Genomic DNA, 25,001 nt, shown 5'->3' with positions numbered 1-25,001 from the left:
GGTAAGAGTGATATCTGTTAAACACTATGTCACCATAGGCAACAGCTTGGCCTACTGGATACAGCACGGAGTCAGAAGGACCTGGGTTCTAATCCCAGTCTGCCACCTGTCCGTTGTCACAACCTCAGGCAGGTCACTTAACTTCTCTGTAAAATGGGGATTAAGTCTATGAGCCCTATAGGGGACATGGACTGTGAACAGCCTGATTAGGTTGTATCTATCCCATTCATTCATTCATTCATTCAATAGTATTTATTGAGCGCTTACTATGTGCAGAGCACTGTACTAAGCGCTTGGGATGAACAAGTCGGCAACAGATAGAGACAGTCCCTGCCGTTTGACGGGCTTACAGTCTAATCGGGGGAGACGGACAGACAAGAACAATGGCACTAAACAGCGTCAAGGGGAAGAACATCTCGTAAAAACCGATGGCAACTAAATAGAATCAAGGCGATGTACAATTCATTAACCAAATAAATAGGGTAACGAAAATATATACAGTTGAGCGGACGGGTACAGTGCTGTGGGGATGGGAAGGGAGAGGTGGAGGAGCAGAGGGAAAAGGGGAAAATGAGGCTTTAGCTGCGGAGAGGTAAAGGGGGGATGGCAGAGGGAGTAGAGGGGGAAGAGGAGCTCAGTCTGGGAAGGCCTCTTGGAGGAGGTGATTTTTAAGTAAGGTTTTGAAGAGGGAAAGAGAATCAGTTTGGCGGAGGTGAGGAGGGAGGGCGTTCCAGGACCGCGGGAGGACGTGACCCAGGGGTCGACGGCGGGATAGGCGAGACCGAGGGACGGCGAGGAGGTGGGCGGCAGAGGAGCCGAGCGTGCGGGGTGGGCGGTAGAAAGAGAGAAGGGAGGAGAGGTAGGAAGGGGCAAGGTGATGGAGAGCCTTGAAGCCTAGAGTGAGGAGTTTTTGTTTGGAGCGGAGGTCGATAGGCAACCACTGGAGTTGTTTAAGAAGGGGAGTGACATGCCCAGATCGTTTCTGCAGGAAGATGAGCCGGGCAGCGGAGTGAAGAATAGACCGGAGCGGGGCGAGAGAGGAGGAAGGGAGGTCAGAGAGAAGGCTGACACAGTAGTCTAGCCGGGATATAACGAGAGCCCGTAACAGTAAGGTAGCCGTTTGGGTGGAGAGGAAAGGGCGGATCTTGGCGATATTGTAGAGGTGAAACCGGCAGGTCTTGGTAACGGATAGGATGTGTGGGGTGAACGAGAGGGACGAGTCAAGGATGACACCGAGATTGCGGGCCTGCGGGACGGGAAGGATGGTCGTGCCATCCACGGTGACGGAGAAGTCTGGGAGCGGACCGGGCTTGGGAGGGAAGATGAGGAGCTCAGTCTTGCTCATGTTGAGTTTTAGGTGGCGGGCCGACATCCAGGTGGAGACGTCCCGGAGGCAGGAGGAGATGCGAGCCTGAAGGGAGGGGGAGAGGACAGGGGCGGAGATGTAGATCTGCGTGTCATCTGCGTAGAGATGGTAGTCAAAGCCGTGAGAGCGGATGAGTTCACCGAGGGAGTGAGTGTAAATGGAGAACAGAAGAGGGCCAAGAACTGACCCTTGAGGAACTCCAACAGTTAAAGGATGGGAGGGGGAGGAGGCTCCAGCGTAGGAGACCGAGAATGATCGGCCAGAGAGGTAAGAGGAGAACCAGGAGAGGACAGAGTCCGTGAAGCCAAGGTGAGATAAGGTATGGAGGAGGAGGGGATGGTCGACAGTGTCAAAGGCAGCAGAGAGGTCAAGGAGGATCAGAATGGAGTAGGAGCCATTGGATTTGGCAAGAAGGAGGTCATGGGTGACCTTAGAGAGAGCAGTCTCGGTAGAGTGGAGGGGACGGAAGCCAGATCGGAGGGGGTCTAGGAGAGAATGGGAGTTAAGGAATTCTAGGCATCGATTGTAGACGACTCGTTCTAAAGATTTTGGAAAGGAAGGGTAGTAGGGAGATAGGACGATAACTGGAGGGGGAAGTGGGGTCAAGAGTGGGTTTTTTTAGGATGGGGGAGACGTGGGCGTGTTTGAAGGCAGAGGGGAAGGAGCCCTTGGAGATTGAGTGGTTAAAAATAGAAGTTAAGGAAGGGAGGAGGGCAGGGGCGATGGTTTTAAGAAGGTGAGAGGGAATGGGGTCCGAGGCGCAGGTGGAGGGGGTGGCACTTGCGAGGAGGGAGGAGATCTCCTCTGAGGATACTGCAGGGAAGGATGGGAAAGTAGGGGAGGGGGTTGTTGGGGGGGGAGGGGAGAGGCGGAGGGGTGACTTTGGGGAGCTCAGACCTGATCGTGTTGATTTTCGTGAGGAAATAGGTGGCCAGATCATTAGGGGTGAGAGATGGGGGAGGGGGAGGAACAGGGGGCCTAAGGAGAGAGTTAAAGGTCCGGAACAATCGGCGGGGGTGACGGGCCCAGTGCTTAGTACAGTGCTTGGCACATATTAAGTGCTTAAATATCACAAAAATATGCAAAGCACTGTCCTACATGCTAAGGTAGCTAGGGGGAAGGAGACAGGTATTTTATCCCTATTGTACAAATGAGGAACCTGAGGCACAGAGAAGTTACAGGATTTGTCCAGTGTCACACAGCAAGCAAGTGGTGGAGCTGGGATGAGAACCCAAATGTTCTAACACCCAATCCTGCATTCTTTCTGTGAGACCATACATCTTCTCTACTGGTGCTATGCATGCTGTCACATTTTCCCTTACTATTATGTTTCAGTGTTTCATCTCCCTCATTGACAAGAAGTGTTTCCTTATGCTCAACCTAAATTGCTTTTGATTTAATTTAAACCCATTTGGGATGTCAGAATGCATCCAGAAGTATAAGATCAAAATCAAATGCTATTATGATATTTTTCTTTACTCTGGGATATTTCACAATTCCCGACATTTCCTTCTAGAATGGAGAGCAAACATTCTCACTGGGCTTTCTGTTTCAGTATTCAGAATAAATATGAGATTAAAACTACATGGTGGATGATCTAATTATCCTGCTCTTGCTCCAGTACTTGGCACAGAGTAGGAGCTTAATAAATAACATTACTCTCAAGGGTTATTCCAAATGCTGGAGATTTCATGAGACTGAGGCATTATTATTACTATTAGTTTTGTCATTATCATTGTAGTTAAGCAGTTACTGTGTGTCAGCATTGTTGTAAATGCTGGGGCAGACACGAATTAATCAAGTTGGACATAGTCTTTGTTCCTGACGGGGCTCAAGGGAGGCAGGTATTTCCTATCACACAACTACAATTAGGCAGCTTCAGTTTGCCAAGGAATCCCATCAGATGTAGGAGGTGGTAGCTATTAAAAAAAAAAAACCCAAAACAATGTGGTAGATATGGAACCCTGTTTCATGAAGTTAGCTATTTTGTGACATTTTTTTTCTTGAATCATTTCATGCTTCTTATTTTTTAAAAGGTCCTGGTCATTCCCAAGGCCATATCTGCCCTGCATGTTGGCCCACCCAGTCATTCCCTCCTGGAAGTGGACAGGAAGTTGAGGTTGGCCAATTTGGAACTGGACAGCTGGTCTCCCTTCCTACAAGCAACCACTGCAATGGAGGTCAAACTGGTGGTCTGGTGATGGCTGCAGGTGTGCATAGGGAGTCCTGAGCTTTGGAGCAGAAGCAGAGGGACCCTTGGGTCTGCTAGTCGTCCAGATGCCCGGTTGGACCGTGGGTGCGGATGAGACCGCCCCCAGCTGGGCCATCAGGCGCCATCCAGCCCCTGACTCTGGGAAGGTTGCGTTGGTCAGAGCGCCCAGTGAAGGAGAGGTATGGTCTAGTTCTTGCTCACACAAGGGCCAGGAACAGCATGGTCTAATGGATAGAGCATGGGCCTGGAAGTCAGAAGGTCACGGGTTCTAATCCTGGCTCCACGACTGGTCTGCTGCATGACTTTGGGCAAGTCATTTCAGTTCTCTGTGCTTCCGTTCCCTCATCTATAAAATGGGGATTAAGACTGTAAGCGTCATATCGGACAGGGACAGTGTCCAACGCAATTATCTTGTATCTACCCCGGCACATAGTAAGCACCTAACAAAGACTATAATTATTAGTGAGGCTTAGTGGAAGGAGCATGGGCTTGGGAGTTAGAGGACATGGTTTCTAATCCTGGCTCTGCCACTAGTCTGCTGTGTGACCTTGGGCAAGCCATTTAACTTCTCTGTGCCTCAGTTACCTCATCTGTAAAATGGGGATTAAGACTGCGAGCCCCATGTGGGATAGGGACTGTGTCCACCCTGATTACCTCATATCTTCCCTAGCGCTTAGAAGAGTGTATGGTACACAGTAAGTGCAACAAATACCACAATTATCATTTTTTATTATTACTGTTATAAAGATACAACCCTGCTCTTTGGTGAAAGGGGCATTTTGCCTGTGTAGAATGACAGTCCAAAAAATGACCCAAAATTTTGGCATTTAATCAATTAGTGGTATTGCTTGAGTGCTTACTGTGTGCAGAGCCCTGTACTAAGTGCTCAGGAGAATACAATATAACAGAGGTGGGGGACCCTTTCCTTGCCCACAGAGAGCTAAATCTTCATCCCTTCATCCATATCTTTGGTACACGAGAGGGCCCAAAGGAACAGGTTTACAACGGAGTAAAGATCGATTCAGTGGGGATTAAGTAAAACAATGGACACTTCTGGGGAAAGCCCATGAAAATCTGTTTTGAAAAATATTTGGTAGCAACACTTCCTTTTTGTCCAGCTGGACTGCCCTTGAAAGGATTGGCAATTCACCATGAGGTGTGTGAGAAAGAGGGGGCTGAAGTGTTTCAATAAGTCAGTAGACTTACTGAAACAGAGTTAGTGTGGACCGAATAAAGGAAATCATTCTAGGGAAAGAGAGGAAGGGCAGGGTCAGTAAATGAAGCAGATGTGAAATGACCACACACAAGTTTTCATGAGTCAAATGAAGGCATGCCTTTTCTGGCCTCTTCAAGAGCTTAATACAGGACTCTGCACATGGTAAATGCTCAGTAAATACCATTAATTGACTGTTTCTACTTCTACTCACCCAGCCATTCACTCTTTCAAAAGGATATGGAAAAGGAACAGGGAAAAAGTGAAATGAAAGAGCTTTACTAGTCAGAGTTTGTGATGAATCACAGAAGAAAGATCTTTAACTGCTCTTGACTAATGGTACCTAATAGAAAACAAGAAGCTAAAGGCCCATACCTCTTTCTTTGAAATGGCTTCCCCTTCATCACCTCTGATGGGGGGCAAAATTACTTAATATACCATTTCTTCTCCACAGGTCTTATAAGAAAAAAGCCACAACCCCCTGCCTCTTCAGGGTCAAAACTGGGAGATTCATGATCAGTATGCAATTTAGTTTTACTTTTCCCAGAATTCCCCAGCATCATCCAATACAATAATCCGTTACATAACGCTGGCATGTGGTGGACAGCTGTTACCCCTGATTTGCAGAAAAAGAACCAACCTAAAAGAGCTTCAGTGAGTCTCCCAAGGGAACCCTCCTCCCTGAGCCCTTCCTTGATGATTCCATGCCGCTTCAATTTCATTATTTTGTTTGACTTCTGGGTCTTACAGTTACATTTTAGAAGATCAGATTGCAACAGTTCAGGCAGCTCACCCAGCGAAACTTTGGGTCGATACCAATACTAAATAGAAATATGGTTCGCTCAGTGGTGTGGGTATTTCCAGCATAAACAAAGTTCCGATGAAAAGCATATGGATTACTTTCTTCCCATGGATCAATTCATGTGGTAAAACTGCGCTTGAATGAGAATGATGATAATAATCATAATAACTGTGGTATTTGTTAAGCTTTATTCTATGTATCAGCAGTGCACTGAGCACTGGGCTAGATTCCATATAATCAGCTCAGATGCAGTCCTTGTCTCACATGGGGCCCACAGTCTGAACGAGTGAGAGAACAGGTATTTAATCCCCATTTTCAGATGAGGAAACTGAGGTATAGACAGATTAAATGACTTTTCCAAGATCCCAGAAGGTAAGTGGAAGAACCAGAATTGGAACCCAAGTCCTCTGACTCCCATGCCTGTGCTCTGTCCACTAGGCCACACTGCTTACCCATCAGAGCTGCCTAGAGGCCATGACCCTTTGGGAGGGTGAGAATACCCACATGGTCCAGTGGATGGGTAATTGCCTGACTCACGGTCAACAAGAAGAAGAAATTTTAAGCTCTGCCAAAAAGCATAAGATGAGAGGCTTAGTTTCTTTCAGAACTGACTAGCATTGGAGAAAAGCTGTTATTAAAATAGCACTAAGAAGAGGGAGAAGGAGAGAAGAAAGAGAAGGAGGAAAGAAAGAAGAGAAAGCTAAGGAAGAGGAGTTAGGAAATGTTTAACTTGCTGCATCCCACCACTGGAAGAAAGGAGAAGAGGAAAGTGAAGGAAGAGCAGGAGAAAGACACAGAAGAAAAGGAGGAGGAGGAGGAGTGAGAGGAAATGAAGAGGACAAAAAGGGAAAGTAGAAGGACAAGGAAGAGAAAGAGAAGAAAGAAGAATAGGAAAGAAAAAGGGGAGGAAGAGGGAAAAGAGTAGTGTAGGAGAAGGACGAGGAGGAAGAAGAGAGAAAAGGAGGAGGAGAAAATAGCAGTACACTCTTACATGTGGTGGAAACTTTGTTTTTGTTTTAATAGTACTTGTTAAGTGCTTACAAAGTGCCAGGCACTGTCTGAAGCTAATCAGGTTGGACACAGTCCTTGTGTAATTTTGCAGATGAGGTAACTGAGGCACAGAGAAGTGATGTGACTTGCTCAAGATCACACAGTAGACAAGTGGTGGAGCTGGGAATAGAACCCACTTTTTCTGGCTCCTGGAGCTGTGCTCTTTCCCGAAGGTCCAAGGTTCTCAATGAAAATGGCCTAGTTCTCTGTTTCATGGCATGATAAAATCTGCTCTAGAGGCATCCCAAGCTCAGGCAGCTGGCTTTAACCTTTTGAATATGTAAGCAGCTTTGACGTCAGGGATAGAGCCCAGGCCTGGCAGTCAGAAGGACCAGGTTCCAATCTCGGCTCTGCTCTTTGCCTGCTGTGTGTCCTTGGGCCAGTCACTTCACTTTTCTGGGCCTCAGTTATCTCATCTGTAAAATGGGGATTAAGACTGTGAGCCCCATGTGGGATAGGGACTGTGTCCAAAGCCCAATTTCCTTATATCCACTCCAGAGCTTAGTATAGTGTCTGGCATACAGTCAGTGCTTAACAAGCACCACAATTATTATTATTCTTTGGAACAATAATATTAATATTACTAACAATAAATTAATAATAAATTATTAAGAATAATATTGTTTGCATATTGTTTGCAACATTATTATTTGTAATAATAATATAATTAATGTGTGAGGGCATGTGTGAATATATCCCTCGGTGAACTCATTCGCTCTCACGGCTTTGACTACCATCTCTACGCAGATGACACGCAGATCTACATCTCCGCCCCTGTCCTCTCCCCCTCCCTTCAGGCTCGCATCTCCTCCTGCCTCCGGGACGTCTCCACCTGGATGTCGGCCCGCCACCTAAAACTCAACATGAGCAAGACTGAGCCCCTCATCTTCCCTCCCAAACCCGGTCCTCTCCCAGACTTCTCTATCACCGTGGATGGCACGACCATCCTTCCTGTCTCTCAGGCCCGCAATCTCGGTGTCATCCTTGACTCGTCTCTCTCCTTCACCCCACACATCCTATCCATTACCAAGACCTGCCGGTTTCACCTCTACAATATCGCCAAGATCTGCCCTTTCCTCTCCACCCAAACGGCTACCTTACTGTTACGGGCTCTCGTTATATCCCGGCTAGACTACTGTGTCAGCCTTCTCTCTGACCTCCCTTCCTCCTCTCTCGCCCTGCTCCGGTCTATTCTTCACTCCGCTGCCCGGCTCATCTTCCTGCAGAAACGATCTGGGCATGTCACTCCCCTTCTTAAACAACTCCAGTGGTTGCCTATCGACCTCCGCTCCAAACAAAAACTCCTCACTCTAGGCTTCAAGGCTCTCCATCACCTTGCCCCTTCCTACCTCTCCTCCCTTCTCTCTTTCTACCGCCCACCCCGCACGCTCCGCTCCTCTGCCGCCCACCTCCTCGCCGTCCCTCGGTCTCGCCTATCCCGCCGTCGTCCCCTGGGTCACGTCCTCCCGCGGTCCCGGAACGCCCTCCCTCCTCACCTCCGCCAAACTGATTCTCTTTCCCTCTTCAAAACCCTACTTAAAACTCACCTCCTCCAAGAGGCCTTCCCAGACTGAGCTCCTCTTCTCCCTCTACTCCCTCTACCATCCCCCCTTTACCTCTCTGCAGCTTAACCCTCTTTTTCCCCTTTTCCCTCTGCTCCTCCACCTCTCCCTTCCCATCCCCACAGCACTGTACTCGTCCGCTCAACTGTATATATTTTTCGTTACCCTATTTATTTTGTTAATGAACTGTACATCGCCTCGATTCTATTTAGTTGCCATTGTTTTTACGAGATGTTCTTCCCCTTGACTCTATTTATTGCCATTGTTCTTGTCTGTCCGTCTCCCCCGATTAGACTGTAAGCCCGTCAAACGGCAGGGACTGTCTCTATCTGTTGCCGACTTGTTCATCCCAAGCGCTTAGTACAGTGCTCTGCACATAGTAAGCGCTCAATAAATACTATTGAATGAATGAATGAATGAATCCCAGGTCAAGAAGCAAAGCAGTTAACCCATCTTTGGCTAAAAGTACTAACAACTTCTTCCCATACACAACTACAGGGTGAGACAGGCACTAAAGGTACTCTGCTGAGTAACTCTTAGCAATACGGGGATTGTGGTCAAGGCACCCTATCTCCAAAGAGCCGAGACATCCTTGCCTCAGGTATGCTGCCTTCTAATTTGTAATTCAAATGTATTAAACTTCTCGAGCTAAATATGACAAATTAGAGCGGCTCAGTGAAGTTCCTGTTTAATGAGCTAGGAACGTAGACTTTCATCACCCCAGGAATAATTTCCTTTATTACTTTTTATATTTTATTGCAGCACCGAATAGTTTTGACCTTCAAGTATGATAATGAAGGCCCCCAAATGTTATAAATTTAGAGCCGTGGTAGCTTTTTCTGTGCTCAAGGACTACTCCCCTTATGAGTACAAAGGATTATTTAGCATTTCAAGTGAGCCAAATGACACAGGAGCAAGCAGCAAATGAGAAAGCACCACACCACCCTTACTTAAGAGTTGTCCGCTGTGAAAGTGGAAGCAAAGCAAACCCTAAAAGCATGTTTAATTAGATGGAATACTAGTGGGGGAGACAGACATTAATTTAAATAAATAAATTACAGATAAGTACATAAGTGCTGTGGGGCTGGGAAGGGGGAAATGAATAAAGGGAGTAAGTCAGGGTGGTGCAGAAGGGAGAGGGAGAAGAGGAAAGGAGGGCCTAGACAGGGAAGGCCTCCTGGAGGAGATGTGCCTTCAATAATGCTTTGAAGTTTGTCACATAAGAAAAAGGAAGATATTCCAGGCCAGAGGCAGGACATTGGTGAGAGGCCAGCAGTGATAAGTTTTTTACTAGTTTATTTCAATTTCTGGCTTTCCAGTACACCCCCCCCCCCGCCCCAAGTGTTTATTAGGCAACTGCTGGGTGCAGAACTCACTCCTTAGGCACCTGGGAATATAAAATAGAAGTCTCAGTTCCCACCCTCAAGTAGCTTGCAATCTATGTCCCTAAACAGCTTGCCAGTCATACAAAGAGGTTGAAGAACAAGGATTCTGGGTCTGAAAGAATCAGAGTCCCCAAGAAGCCAGGTTGATGGAAGTAATATTTACAAACCATCCACAGCACTGTTACTCCACTTCTGCACTCTACATCTGAATGATAATTCCATCACTTGCCAACTGATATTTCTGAAAGGTTGTTTTTTGACTGGGAAAAAGTTCCCAGACTACCAGATTCTCTCAAATTGATCTCCATGAGGTATAAGAAACCAATTAGTCTATCTTTAGAATTGGTAAATGGGTTTGCTCTTCAAAATAAAAATGGCTTCACTCTATAAAATATCCACGGGTATTGGTTGGGGAATTTAAGCATGAGTATTTTTCTGCTCTGGGAATAGAGTACTTGTCAGACTTAAATTTCCAACATATGTGTAGCTCACACATGGGAAAAATATTTTTCATGGGAAAAATATTTTACCTTTACTCCATGGGATAATTGCCTTCCATATTGTTAATAGTTTCCTTCAGTGTGGGAAGCAGTGTGGCCTGGGAGTACATTAGGCAGCACATGGCCCTGGGAGTCAAAAGGACCTGAATTCTAATCCCAGCTCTACCACTTATCTGTTGTTTGATCCTGGGCAAACCACTCAATTTATCTGTGCCTAAGTTCCCTCATCTGTATAATGGGCATTAAGACTGGGAGCTCCATTTGAGATATGGTCTGTGCCCGACCTGATTAACTTGTATCTACCCCAGTGCTTAGTCTGGTGCCTGGCACAAAGTAAGTGCCTAACGTAATACCATAAAATTAAAGTCTCCATCTCTGTAACCCTCCCTTAAAAGAAATATAAGGTATGACCTGTCAGGAAGGCTCTAGGGTAGAGTAAAAGAACCTAATTCAAAGTTTCTCTTATTTTCCCTCTCAGTATTTACTAACACTCTTTCAAACACAGGTCACTGCTGTAGAGATTGAATAATCTGGATAGTTGCAAAACCTGCCTAGCACCGAGGGCATACAACAGTTCTTACCTCCTTGCTCACACAGCTGCTGGGCTAGGGCATCCTTGAATATAATTTGGCCTCTGTGAGTTGCCGTTGCCCTGGAAGTAGAAAGAGAGGAATGGGTTAGGCTAACCAAGCACTCATTTGAGACTTATTGGGCTCAACACGTTCTCAGAAAAAAATCTGTTTAAAATCAAAAGCAACAAGCAAATTGAGAAGCAGCTTGGCCTAGTGGGTACAGCCAGGGCCTGGGAGTCAGAAGGACCTGGGTTCCAGTCCCGGCTTCGCAACTTAACTTCTCTGTGACTCAGCTATCTTATCTGTAAAATGAGGATTAAGACTGTGAGCTCCAAGTGGGACAGGGACTGTGTCCAACCCGATTTACTTGCAACTACCCCAGAGCTTAGTACAGTGGCTGGAACATAGTAAGTGCTTAACAAATATCACAATTATTATTATTGTAATTGTTATTAATAACAATAGAGAAAGAGAGACAACTGTATTCTAGTAGCCATAGATGGGAATGGTTTGCTGGATAAGAATCAATCAATCAATTGTATTTATTGAGTGCTTACCGTGTGCAGAGCACTGTACTAAGCACTTGGGAGAGTACAGTATAACAGAGTTGGTAGACATGCTCCCTGCCCACAACAAGTTTATAATCCAAAAATTTTGGATATGTATAAAAGTATTGTGGGGCTGAGGGGTGAATTGAGGGAGCAAAGCTCCAGGGCTACAGAGAAAGGAGTGGGAGAAGAGGAAATGAAGGTTTAGGATGGGAATGTCTGTGCGCTTTGAAGTGAGTAAGAAAAAGTCCACACCTGCTGTGTGACCTTGGGCAAATCACTAACTCCTCTGTGCCTCAGTCACCTCATCTGTAAAATGGGGACTAAGACTGAGACCCCCATTTGGGACATGGACTGTGTCCAATCTGGTTAGCTTCAATCTACCTTGGCTGTTAGTACAGTGACTGGCGCATAGTAAGCGCTGAACAAATATCATAAAAAAAATGCATGGCTTTTACCTGGCAAAAGGTGCATTTCAAGGACTGCCCATGGAATCGAAAGGAAGGAAGTCACTGCTCTCTCATTAGCAGGCAGCACAGTGTTCCTCGCAGAGGAAATTCACTCTACCCACCCTCAAAATGAACACCATCTCCAGAGAAACGAGCTTTCCTGCTGGGTCTGACGGTCATTTGGAAGAGAACCATTTCCCCTTTTCTAAGGGGAGTTTTGCCTCCTAATTGTTTGAAAATGAAATACTCAATCAAATGGTTTGATGGGCTATGATTCCTCAGAGGGAAAGAAATAATACTTTCCAGATCAAGTATTAGCCCTTAGAAATGTGTTGTATTCTAGGTCTAAAATAATTAAAAACAGATAAACAATTTTTATCTCTTTTTAAGAATGAAATAGGCAGATATTTCTTACAATGACTGGGAACTATTTATGGATTAATCCGTAGGTTAAATATCCAAATAACTGTGGCATTTGTTAAATTGTTTACTAAGTGCCAGGATGGATAAAAGCAAATTGGTTTGGATACAGTCCCTGTCCCACATTGGGCTCGTAGTCTCAATTCCCATTTTACAGATGAGGTAACTGTGGCTCAGAAAAGTTAACAGACTTGCCCAAGGTCACACAGCAGACAAGTGGCAGAGGTAGAATTAAAACCCAAAGCCTTCTGAACCCAGGCTTGTGCTCTAGCCACTACGCCATGCTGCTTCGCAGGACTGAGGACCTGGGTTCCCCCTGGACTCTTAGCTCATTGTGGGCAGGGAATATGTCTGTTTATTGTTATAGTGTACTCTCCCAAACTCTCAGGAGAGTGGTCTGCAGATAGTAAGCACTCAATAAATACGATTGACTGATTAATCCCAGTTCCACCACTTGCCTACTGTATAACCGTGGGTGAATCACTTAGCCACACCCATGGATAAAATTCACCACTGGTGGGTGTCAGTTTGGAATAAGAAGAACAGTGATTCTCTAGGACAGATTTTTCTTTAGATGGATGCACAAAGGCTCTTTGTTCCATCAGTGAAGCAAACACACAAAGATGGAAGAAACCATTCCCGGAATAATGTTGGGAAACGGACTGATTAAAGTAACTAAGTGTTCAAGGAATATACTAGACTGTATTTTCTAAAATAATAATCAAGGGAAAATTAAAACAGAATACTGTGTGTCATCAGAAAGCAGATGGACTAGTTAAATTCTTGTTTTAAACAAACCATGCCCCATACAGAAATTTTCTTGATGGTTGATGAGTTTCAAAACTATGGGTCTTTAAAAGTAATCGTCAAATGAATTCTGTATAAACCACTGCTAGAATGCTTTCAGAAACTTGGTTGAATTCATTTTGGAAAATGAATTTGGGAGGTCGACAGGGGCTGGGGCTTGACTCTCACTTGTAGACACTGAATTTACAATTGTTTATTTGGTCAAACAGCATTACTAGGTTGCTAGGGATACTATAACATTGTTGAAAGGGTGTGAAATATGCCTGACATCTTTTGTGGGGTAAATATTCAGGTTTCTCTTTTTTACCAAACTAACAGAAACATAAACAAAGTGATATTTACTCTTACAGCTTTACCAGGTGGTAAAATTTGCTTGCCTGTGAGTTCTCTGAGGGGAGGGCCTGTGCTTTTTTTTCCCCTAAGTTAATAATAATGATAATTGTTAAGCACTTATTATATTCCAGGCAGTGTACTAAGCACTGGGGTGGATACAAGTCATTTGAGTTGGACACAGTCCCTTTCCTATGTGGGGGACATACTCTCAATTCCCATTTTATAGATGAGGGAACTGAGGCACAAGGAAGTGAAGTGACTTTCCCAAGGTCACATAGCAGACAAGTGGTGGAGCCAGGATTAGAACCCATGACCCTCTGACTCCCAGGGCCATGCTCTATCCACTATGCAAATTACTCTACCAATACAGTTCATTATACAGAGGGATACTCAGTGATCAATCAATTGTATTTATTCAGCGCCCTGTGTAGTGCACTGTACATGTCTTCCATCTTTGAATTTTTGCTTCACTGATGGAACAAAGAACTTTTGTGTACCCATCATCATCTCTGGGCCACAGTTAACTCATCTGTAAAATGGGGTTGAGACTGTGAGCCCAGTGTGGGAAAGGGACTGTGTCCACCCAATTTGCTTGTATCCATCCCAGCACTTAATACAGTGCCTGGCACATACTAAGCATTTAACAAATACTACAATTATTATTATCATTATTATTCCCAGTGACCCATGTGATCATGAAACATGGTGACCAGGGCAACTGCCCAGATCCCTGAACCCTACAATCTCTGAGCTGCTCCTGGAAAAACTAGTATTTATTATAAAATATAGGTTCAGGTCTTACAAACTTTAAGCTTTTTGCGGGCAGGGCACATGTCTACCAACTCTGTTGTACCATATACTTCCAAGCGCTTAGTACAATACTCTGTACACAATAAGCCCTCAAATACCACTGATGCAGAATATAGGATACCAAAACTTCCTTTATAGACCTATAGGTCAGTAAGGCGTAGCCAGGTGAATGATCTGGGAATCAAATGCCAAAGAACATCCAAATTTAATGATACCAGAAAACTCTATCTTCAATCACTGAAGAAGGGTTTTTTTCCGAACCAGCCCCCAAATAATTATTTACATACCTATGAATGAACAAACACAATTCTCATCTTTATCCCCTTAAACATAAAAGTAACGAGAAAGAGATCAATTCTATATGTTTCTCTGTGGTCCCTTCTCAAATTGGCAGATATTTTCACATATTCCATCTTCGCCTTGTCTGAGGATAACTTTAAGGCAGCATTATATTTCCCTACCTCTGTCCCTCTCCACCTCTATGCCCCTGAACCTCTGAACCTATGAACTTAGTATCTCTACAGTGGCTGGTTCATCTGCATGAACCAGCCAAACAACTAAAGTAGATTTCCTTGGATATTGTACTGAGGGAAAAGACTTCTTGGCAAGGGGATATTGTATTTCCTTTAGATCAGGGAGGTACCATATCTCTAAATAGTTCTCTTATTTGAGATTTTACTTCCATCCAGCTTGGGCGTGGACCAACATCAGGCTGCCACTGTCAGAAACAATCTTCTTAATTTTCCTGATATTTCTGAAATACTTCCTGTCTGTCACTGTTTTAAGCACTGGGGTAGATACAAATTAATTAGGTTGGACACGGTCCCCGTCTCACATGGGGCTCACAGTCCAAGTAGGAGGGTGAACAGGAGAAGTGAGGCATAGAGAAGTTAAGTGACTTGTCCAAGGTCACACAGAGGGTGAGTGGCAGAGCCAGGATTAGAACCCAGGTCCTCTGACTCCCAGGCCCATGCTCTTTTCACTATGCCATGCTGCCTCTCCAGCATGTTGCTTCTTGGGTGACTTCTGACTCAGTAATGCCTTCGCTCATGGCCTGATGCTCTGATTGCTGTTAATGGGGAGAAAAAACACATTGTCACTTTGTAATTCTTTTCTGTTAAGACAGCAACCACACTGTTCTCAGAGTTAATTACTGTCAATACCTTGGGAGTAGGTAATGTAAATTAGAGAATCAAGTCATAGCCTAAAAAAAAAACGCAACAACTCCCTTGTGCTAGAAAAGAGTATACCTTGAGTTCTGATGCCCTAATATTGACAGTGGCTACCTCATGTCCTCTATTCTTTAGATGCTCCCATGAGGGAAGTTGCACAACCTAGTGGATAGAGTCTGGACCTGGGAGTCAGAAGGACCTGGGTCTAATTCCAGCTCTCCCACTTGTCTGCTGTGTGACCTTGGGCAAGACGGTTAACTTCTCTGTGGCTCAGTTATCTCATCTGTGAAGTAGATATTATGACTAGAAGCCCCATGTGGGACAGGAACTGGCACAAAGTAAGTGCTTAAATACCACACAAAAAAAGTTGAGGGAGATTTATGTGCCTTCATTTTGGGGGTAACCTTACACTAAACCCTATTTCCCAGCTTTAAAATCTTTCAGGCAGTCCGAATTGCCTGATTTTGGATAATCAAATTCTTAGCCTAGCCCTGACATCTTGAACCTTAAAAGTCACCTTGCAAACCTCATCTTTAGCATTTTCTGTTGTGAAGAGCATTAAACTGAGACTGCTTATCAGCCTCTTTAAGTCACTCACTCAGCTCTCCCCATCCTACCTTGCCTCATTGATCACCTGCTGCAAGCCAGTCCACACACCTTGCTCCTCTAATGCCGACCTACTCACTGTACCTCCATCTCCTCTGTCTTGTCGCCAATCCCTCGCCCACATCCTCCCTCTGGCTGGAATTCCCTCTCTTCATAGCCAAAAGACCATCACTCTCTCTCTCCATCTTCAAAGTCCTCCTAAAAATCACATCTCCTCTGAGAGATCTTTCTCGAATAAGCCCTCATTTCCCCTACTCCCTCTCCCTCCTTTGGCATTCATTCATTCGCATTTATTGAGCGCTTACTATGTGCAGAGCACTGTACTAAGTGCTTGGAATGTACAATTCAGCAACAGATAGAAACAATCCCTGCCCAACAACAGGCTCACAGGCTAAGAGGAGGAGACAGACAGCAAAACAAAACAAACAGCAGTGTGGCCCAGTGGAAAGAGCATGGGCCTGGGAGTCAGAAGACCTGGGTTCTAATCTTGGCTCCACCACTTGTCTGCTGTGTGAACGTGGACAAGTCACTTAACTTCTCTGTGCCTCAGTTTCCTTAACTGTAAAATGATGATTAAATACCTGTCCTCCTTCCTACTTAGTCGGTGAGCCCAATGTGAGGTAGGGGCCGTGTCCAACCTCATTAATTTGCATCTACCCCGGAGCTTAGTACAATATATGGCACATAGTAAGTACTTAACAAATATTATTGTTCCCAGTCCTGGGCTCTCTTCATTAGGTCCTGCTGCTCCTTAAGTTACAAAACAGTCACGTAAATAAATAATACTATATACTGAGAAGCAGCGTGGCTCAGTGGAAAGAGCCCGGGCGTGGGAGTCAGAGGTCATGGGTTCTAATCCTGGCTCTGCTTGTCAGCTGTGTGACCTTGGGCAAATCACTTCACTTCTCTGGGCCTCAGTGACCTCATCTGTAAAATGGGGATGAAGACTGTGAGCCCTACATGGGCCCACCTGATGACCCACCAACGCTTAGAAGAGTGTTTAGCACATAGTAAGCAGTTCAGAAATGTCATCATTGTTACCCCAGCGCTTAGAAGAGTGTTTGGCACCTAGTAAGCGCTTAACAAATGTCATCAATATTACCCCAGCGTTTAAAAGAGGGGTAGGCACATAGTATGCACTTAACAAATACCAACGTTATTATTATTACTTATTATCAGTTTAAATATTGATTGTCTGACTGTCAAACTCTGGCCCGAGCCCAGCGTGGTTCAGTGGCAAGAACCCGGGCTTGGGAGTCAGAGGTCATGGGTTCTAATGCTGGCTCGGCCGCCTGTCAGCTGGGCGACCGTGGGCAAGTCACCTCACTTCTCTGGGCCTCCGTGACCTCGTCTGGAAAATGGGGATGAAAACTGAGCGGCTCATGGGATAACCTGTCCTTGTAGCTTCCCCCAGCGCTTAGAAGAGCGCTTTGCACATAGTATGTGCTTAAGAAATATCATCATTAAACCCCGGTTGGCCCCAGCGGCTGGGCTCCTGCCCTTCTCCTCACGTCTCAGCCGATGCCACGGGCAACACGACGCCCCTCACCTTGCCACGGCCGGGGTGCAGTATCCAACTGAAGCTCTCTCCTCAGCCGCTTCCTCCCCTTTGCCCGCCTGAGCCCCTCCTAACGCTTCTTTATCCATATCCCTGCAGCCTTATGTTGTAAGCGGGGAGCTGGCCGTCGAGGGCCCGGTGCAACTCACGGATCAAGCCGACCGCCTTCTCACAGGACATGGCCACCGGCACTTGACTCTGTGCTTTTTAAGTACTTAATAGCCACCTAATAGCCACTCCATCCTTAGCCCCACAGCACTTATGCATCTATCATTTGACCTGACATTTCCCCTCTGTCTCCCTCTCCAGACTAAAAGCTCCCTGTGGGCAGAGATCATACAGAGTTGTGCTTAGTAGCGAAGCAGCGTGGCTTGGTGGAAAAAGCACGGGCTTGGGAGTCAGAGGTGGTGGGTTTTAATCCCAGCTCCACCATTTGTCAGCTGTGTGACTTTTGGCAAGTCACCTAGCTTCCCTGTGCCTCAGTTACTGCTCCTCTAAAATGGGATTAAGACTGTGAGCCCCACGTGGGACCACCTGATAACCTTGTATTTACCCCAGCGCTTAGAACAATGCTTGGCACATAGTAAGCACTTAACACATACCATCTTTATTAGTGGTAGTAGTAGTACAGAGCTCGGCACACAGTAAACACTCACTGATTGATTTGTTTTTCCATTTGATCTACTAACTAATCCTAATTTCGATCATTTTCTAATTTGAGAGTCAGTCTCAGAATCAGGCAGAAGAGCTTGGCACCCAGGTTCCTGGGATAGACATAGCAAGACGATTAGAGGTTTCAAAAAAGCCGATTTTTGTTGGCAGGGCACTTTACCCAAAAACATTATGTTGGCAGGATTTCCCCTTACAGAGTTGGGTCATAAAATGTGGATTTCTAGGCTATTTATAGAAGGAGAAATAAAGCCTCCATGGGTATTTTAAACCCACATGAACTGTGCCCTGAATGTTTCTAGCAATATATATATAAATATATATGTACATTTACACCCCGCCCCCCACAAGCATTAGTATTTAAGTTAATCTATGTTTTATAAAGGTGAATGACCAATCTCCCAAGGCATCAATTAATCTGTATTTAATTCAAATTCCCAGAATCCACCCTCCGGGCTAGCGGGAAAAGTGGTTTCATGATTCTACATTTTTGAATTCCTTCCAAGTTTCTGGCAATCCTGCTTCTAGTGGCCTTTGCTCATGGAGAGCAAAGCACCTCTCACAACATATTTTTCCCACAGTGACTAATAAAGTTCCGTCCAAATGGCTGAGGGTCAGGACCCAGTCATTAACCTCAAGAATGACTCTACCTAACAGACGATAACACTTCAGCACCCCCACTACAGGTCAGAAGACGACCATGTTGGAGTTCAAGAAACCACTCAAACAGGAGCAGTATCTTGGAATCCATGACACCTACATATGGGCTAGAGAAGCAGTGTGGCTTAGAGGATAGAGCAAGGGCCTGAGCATCAAAAAGTCCTGGGTTCTAATCCCAGCTCCGCCATATGTCTGCTCTATGACTTGGGGAAGTCACTTCACTTTGCTGGGCCTTTGTTATGCCATCTATAAAGTGGGGATTAGGAGTGTGAGCCCCATGTGGGAAAGGGACTGTGCCCAACCTGATTAACTTCCATTTACCCCAGGACTTAGAACTGGGTTTGGCACATAGTAAGCCCTTAACAAGCACCATAATTTTTGTTATTATTATACTGAGGTCTTGGGTGCCCACAAGAATCCACTAGAATCGGCCCTAAGGCATTCAGACAGCTCTCTCCCGCTACATAGCCTCACTCCTCTCCCATTACGGCCCACCCCACACACACTGCTCCTTTTTTACCAACCTATTCGCTGTCCCTTGCTTCCGTCTCTCTTGCCGTCGACGACTTACCCCTCCCTCCCTGCTGCCTGGAACTCTTTCTCCCTTCAAATCCAAGAGACCTCCACTCCGCACATCTTCAAAACCTTACTAAAATCATATCTCCCCCAGGAAACCTTCCCTAACCTCACATCTCTCCACCCTAATTTCCCCATCCACTAGGTCACCTCTGCACTCGAGTCTGTATCCACTAAGCACTTAGGTATTTACCCTCTCTCCCCTCCATCCTTCATACACACACAAATTGGTATATTCCAAGAGATTAGTACAGTGCTCTGCTCATAATAAGCACTCAATAAATACTATTGAATGAATGAAAAACATGCTGTATGACCTAGTGGATAGAGTACAGGCCTGAGAATCAGAAGGTCCTGGGTTCTAATCCTGGCTCTGCCACTTGTCTGCTGTGTGACCTTGGACAAGTCATTTTAATTCTCTGGGCCTCAGTTCCTTCATCTGTAAAATGGGGATTGAGACTGGGACCCTGTGTGGGACAGGGACTGTGTCCAATCTGATTAGCTTGTATCTACAGGCTCTATCCACTATGCTATACTGCTTCTAGCCTTGAAAGATTTGGAGAAGTCAGTGAAAACGGGCTTGGTGCAAGTCGACTATTTCCAGCTACGCTGGAACTTGGAGATGAATGAATCGGGGAGGTTGGACAGCGCTACCTTCCGTTACTCCCGCCTCAGGGTCCGGGAGCCGATGTTGACAAGATGACGGGTTACTAATCAGAGAAAGGTTAGCCGCTTCCCCTCCGTGCACTAATATTTCAGCTGGACTTAGCTGCCAGGAGAGAGGTAGGCGTGGGTTTCCCGAGAACCATCAAACGGGGTGGGGAAATATTGCTGCTTTTGGGAAAATTGATGGTGCTGCATGGGTGGTGATGTAGATTTTTGCATAGAGGGCAGAACACTCCTGGGATCAGTCGGGTGTAGAGCCCTTAGTTCTCCCAAGGGGCTGTCACCTGGGAGATCACTGAATTGACACTGAGGAAGTTCACTCCAGCTCTTCCATTGAGGGACCCTGTATTCCCTTTTTACTGCATATTTCAAGTGCCAGTACAGTGCTCTGCATACAGGAGGTAATAATAACTGTGGTATTTGTTAAGCACTTTCTTTGTGCCAAACACGGTACTAACCGCTTGAGGGAGACACAAGAGCTCGCTGTGGGCAGAGAATGTGTCTGTTTATTGTTATATTGTACTCTCCCAAGTGCTTTGCACACAGAAAGTGTTCAATAAATACAACTGAATGAATGAAAAAATAATCTGGCTGGACAAAGTCTCTGTCCCACATGGGACTCACAGTATAAGTAATAATGTTGGTATTTATTAAGTGCTTACTATGTACAGAGCACTGTTCTAAGCACTGGGGTAGATACAGGGTAATCAGGTTGTCCCACGTGAGGCTCACAGTCTTAATCCCCATTTTACAGATGAGGTAACTGAGGCACAGAGAAGTTAAGTGACTTGCCCACAGTCACACAGCTGACAAGTGACAGAGCCGGGATATAAGTAGGAGGGAGAACAGGTATGTAATCCTCATTTTACAGTTGAGGAAACTGAGGCCTAGTGAAGTTACGTGTGAACCCAAGTTCAAACAGCAGGCAAATGGCAGAGCTGGGACTAGGACCCAGGTTCTCTGACTCCCAGGCCTGTGCTCTCTCCACTAGGCCACGCTGCTTCCCTCACTAAATATGGATGAGAATAATGTTCAGCAGCGCCATGCTAGTCTACCAGAACAACTCTGATTATCCTATATCTACCCCAGTAGTTTCCACAGAGTAAGGATTTAGCAAATACTATAGTTACTATTACTGCTAATATTAAATGTCTGTCAGATATGTGTGCTTTACTTTGCTTTACTATTCTTTACTTTTCCAGAGTCCACCCTGAATGTGTAAATATTATGTGATCTATGTAAAACTGGTATTGATACCGTACTACAGCAGAGAAGCAGAGAAGCAGAGAAGCAGCGTGGCTCAGTGGAAAGAGCACGGGCTTTGGAGTCAGGGCTCATGAGTTCGAATCCCACTCTGCCACTTGTCGGCTGTGTGACTGTGGGCAAGTCACTTAACTTCTCTGTGCCTCAGTTCCCTCATCTGTAAAATGGGGATTAAGACCGTGAGCCCCACGTGGGACAACCTGATTCCCCTATGTCTACCCCAGCGCTTAGAACAGTGCTCGGCACATAGTAAGCGCTTAACAAATACCAACATTATTATTATTATTATTACAGCCCAGCCCACACACTTTGCTCTTCTTGTGTGTCAGCTTTACTCACTGTGTCCGACCCCTTTCCCAAGTCTACTCCCTAACCTGGAACTTCTTCCCCTTCTATAGACACTAGACCACCACTATCCCCACTTTCAAAGCCTTATTAAGGTCACATCTCCTTCAAGAGGTCTTGCCCAATTAAGCCCTTATTTCCCCATCTGTGAATTTTGTCATTTGGTATTCACCCCTCCCTCAACCCCAAAGCACTTCTGTACATATTTTTAAATTATACATTGTAAATTATTTATGTTAATGTCTTCCCTGCCACTCCCTGCCCCATCCTCCCATCTAGACTGTAAGCTCATTGTGGGACAGGGGACGGGTCTGCTAACTTAGAGAAGCAGCATGGTGTAGTGGATACAGCATGGGTCTGGGAGTCAGAAGGTCAAGGGTTCTAATCCTGGCTCTGACTCTTGTCTGCTGTGTAACCTTCGGCGAGTCACTTCACTTCACCGTGTCTCAGTTACCTTATCTGTAAAATGGGAATTGACAAGGGACAAGGGACTGTGTCAATCACAATTTGCTTGTATCTATCCCAATGCTTAGTACAGTGCCTGACACATAGTAAGCACTTAAATACTATCATTATTATTATTAGTGTACTGTTCTCTCCCGGCTCAGTGGAAAGAGCACGGGTTTTGGAGTCAGGGTCATGGGTTCGAATCCCGGCTCGGCCATTTGTCAGCTGTGTGACTGTGGGCAAGTCACTTCACTTCTCGGTGCCTCAGTTCCCTCATCTGTAAAATGGGGATTAAGACTGTGAGCCCCACATGGGACCACCCGATTCCCCTGTGTCTACCCCAGTACTTAGAACAGTGCTCGGCACATAGTAAGCGCTTAACAAATACCAACATTATTATTATTATTAAGTGCTTAGTACAGTGCTATGCACGTAGTAAGTGCTCAATAAATGCCACTGATTGATTGACTGACTGGGAAGTTAGATGGTAACAGAAAAAAATACAGTATTATGAAGAACTTGGAAATTCTGAGCCCTTTTCTGGTTTGGCCCCACAAGAAAAAATTACTCTTAACAAACAAGAAATAAGATCCAGCAAGTGATCAAGTGATCAGGTGCTAGCCATCACTAAGAAATCAGATCTTGGAAGCAGAGAATTGCTTGAAAGAAACTTGGCTGATGCAACTGTAAAGTCGACACTGATTTAATTTGGATACAAAATAGCACGGTTTATAGATGTGCATGTGGCTGAATTTATACTTAGAATAGATAGCTTGCATGTTCTATGAAGGGGTTTTTGAAATCAGTCCCAAGCTGCACACCAAAGAAGTGCATCTGACTGCATTTAAATAACTGATCTGTACCGATAAGAAAAGGTCTGTTTCTATCGATAAGCTTTAGCCCATAACACACACTGATACCAAATGGTAAATCCAAATATTTTATTCAAATCAACATGCTTTTCTGCTGCTGACAGTTCACTAGAGATCAGCTGTCTTCTCTCACTCTCTGCAGGCTGTTGTGTTTTTATTTTTTTAAGATATTTGTTAAGCTTTGTTCTAAGAGATGGGATAGGTACATATCAGGTCAGACAGAGTTCCTGCCTGGCATGGGTCACAGTCTAAAGAGGCAGGAGAATGGGTGTTGAATCCCTATTTTACCAATGAGGAAACTGAGGCAATGAGAAGTTAAGTGACTTGCCAAAGGATACAGAACAGACAAGTGGCAGATGTGAGATTAGAACCCAGGTCCTCTGACTCCCAGGCCCGTGTTGGCCTTTTCACTAGGCCCCGCTGCTTTTCAGCATGAAGAGGTTATTCTGGAGAGGTTGTCTCAGCCAAGGAAGGATGTCAATCAATCAGTGGTGTTTATTGAGTGCTTACTGTGTGCAGAACACTGTCTGAAGTACTTGGGAGAGTAAGATGTAACAGAGTTGTCAGACATGATTCCCTGCTCTTAAGAAGCTCTTAAGAAGCTCACAGAGAGGTCAGAGAAGCCTGAAGGCATGAAAAGGTGTCCCCTGTGCTCCCATGGCATATCTCCCTTATCCCTATTTCCCGAACCCCCTTATCCTACCCAACTCTTCCTCTGGAGCAGTAATCAAATGCCTGCAAGTTTTCCCACAGATATCTCTAGAATATGCTCCTTCCTCACCATTCAATCTGCTACCATGCTGGTCTGAATGCTTTCCATATCCCACCTGAACTACTGCACTAGCCTCCTCAGTGACCTCCCTGCCTCCAGCCTCTCCCCACTCCAGGAGCCCCTTCACTCTGCACGTCTTTCTGCACCTCACAAACCTCCAGTGGTTGCTCATTCATCTCCACATTAGGCAGACATCCCTCAACAATGGTTTTAAGGCACTCTATCAGCTCTCCCCATCCTAATCTCATTCCTCTCCCACTTCAACGCAGCCTGAACACTTTGGGTCAAAGTTCTGTTTGCCTGCACAGATGATGGAGCACTCCTTCTCCCCTCTGCCTGGCCCAAGAATAATTAATAATCAGGGCAGTGATCAACAACAATCACGATAATCTCTTGTGCTTTCTGGTGAAGCCAGTCTTCCTCAAGGGTTTCAACCTGGCATGGACCTGGGCTCTTCTTACCAGTCCGATGGTGGAACTCGCAGACAGGCACCATCTTGTTGTGGGCAGGGAATGTGTCTATTTATTGTTATATTTTTCTCTCACAAATGCTTAGTACAGTGCTTTGCATACAGTAAGCGTTCAAGAAATATGATTGAATCTTGCTCATTTTTCTTCATGGCTTCCGGCTTCTGAGAGGAATTCACTGACATTGGCACCAGGTGCCTTGAGACCTTCTTCCCCATGAAATGGCTCTCCGGGGGCCCCTTTCCCTTCAGAAACCACTCTGGCTTTATGTGGTCATTATCAAGATGGGACATTTTGAAAAACTGCTCAGATTCACCTTATCATCAACTCCGGTGTCCAATTAGTGGGGTTCTTTTTTGAAACCTGTCATCCTAGCCTGTTTTTGGTTTTGGTTTTTTGCCTGTGACCTGGGGTTATCTGTGGGGAAGGAGGGTTGCAATCCCAGACTGCACATCCCGGTGCCTTCATTAAACCACGCTCAAGTGTATGGGTTCATCACAGCTACAAATCGGTCCTAAATAAATAAAAACCAATTGCATTCACTTGACAAACTCTGTGATTTATTTCTACCTGCAACAGAAAGACGGGTGGAGAGAGTCTGAGTGCAATCAGAAGAGGAACCGTAAACCAGATCTGTGACATCCCCAAACCTGACCCCCACCTCCGTGAGAGATCGGGGCCACCTCATGAATTAAACATAGCTCCTGATTTATGTTCTCTTCTCCCTTATATCAAAAGCTACAGTAGCAGAGCGGTGTCACTGGGAATTCGTTTAATGATATTGATGACACATCTAGCACAGAGAATGCAAAATAACGACCAGAGCCTAGCCGGGCCACATAAATCACTTCAACAGGGTGCGTCAGCCATAAATAACAAGTCATTAATTCACTGCAAGG

General features: G+C 45.4%; 1 protein-coding gene across 1 annotated transcript in view; it reads right to left on the bottom strand.

Annotated features, from left to right (window-relative positions):
- Nucleotides 1-25,001, bottom strand: part of RELN (reelin) — a 324,257-nt gene that overhangs the window by 212,612 nt on the left and 86,644 nt on the right. The window contains exon 4 of the mRNA XM_029077379.1: nucleotides 10,672-10,742. Within this exon, the coding sequence (XP_028933212.1) occupies nucleotides 10,672-10,742 (71 nt within the window). The remainder of the gene's footprint in view (nucleotides 1-10,671; nucleotides 10,743-25,001) is intronic.

Source organism: Ornithorhynchus anatinus, chromosome 13 (assembly GCF_004115215.2).
Source record: "Ornithorhynchus anatinus isolate Pmale09 chromosome 13, mOrnAna1.pri.v4, whole genome shotgun sequence".
Classification (NCBI taxonomy): Eukaryota; Metazoa; Chordata; class Mammalia; order Monotremata; family Ornithorhynchidae; genus Ornithorhynchus; species Ornithorhynchus anatinus.
The sequence above is the reverse complement of the archived record's forward strand: the minus strand, read 5'-3'. Positions and strand labels throughout refer to the sequence as shown.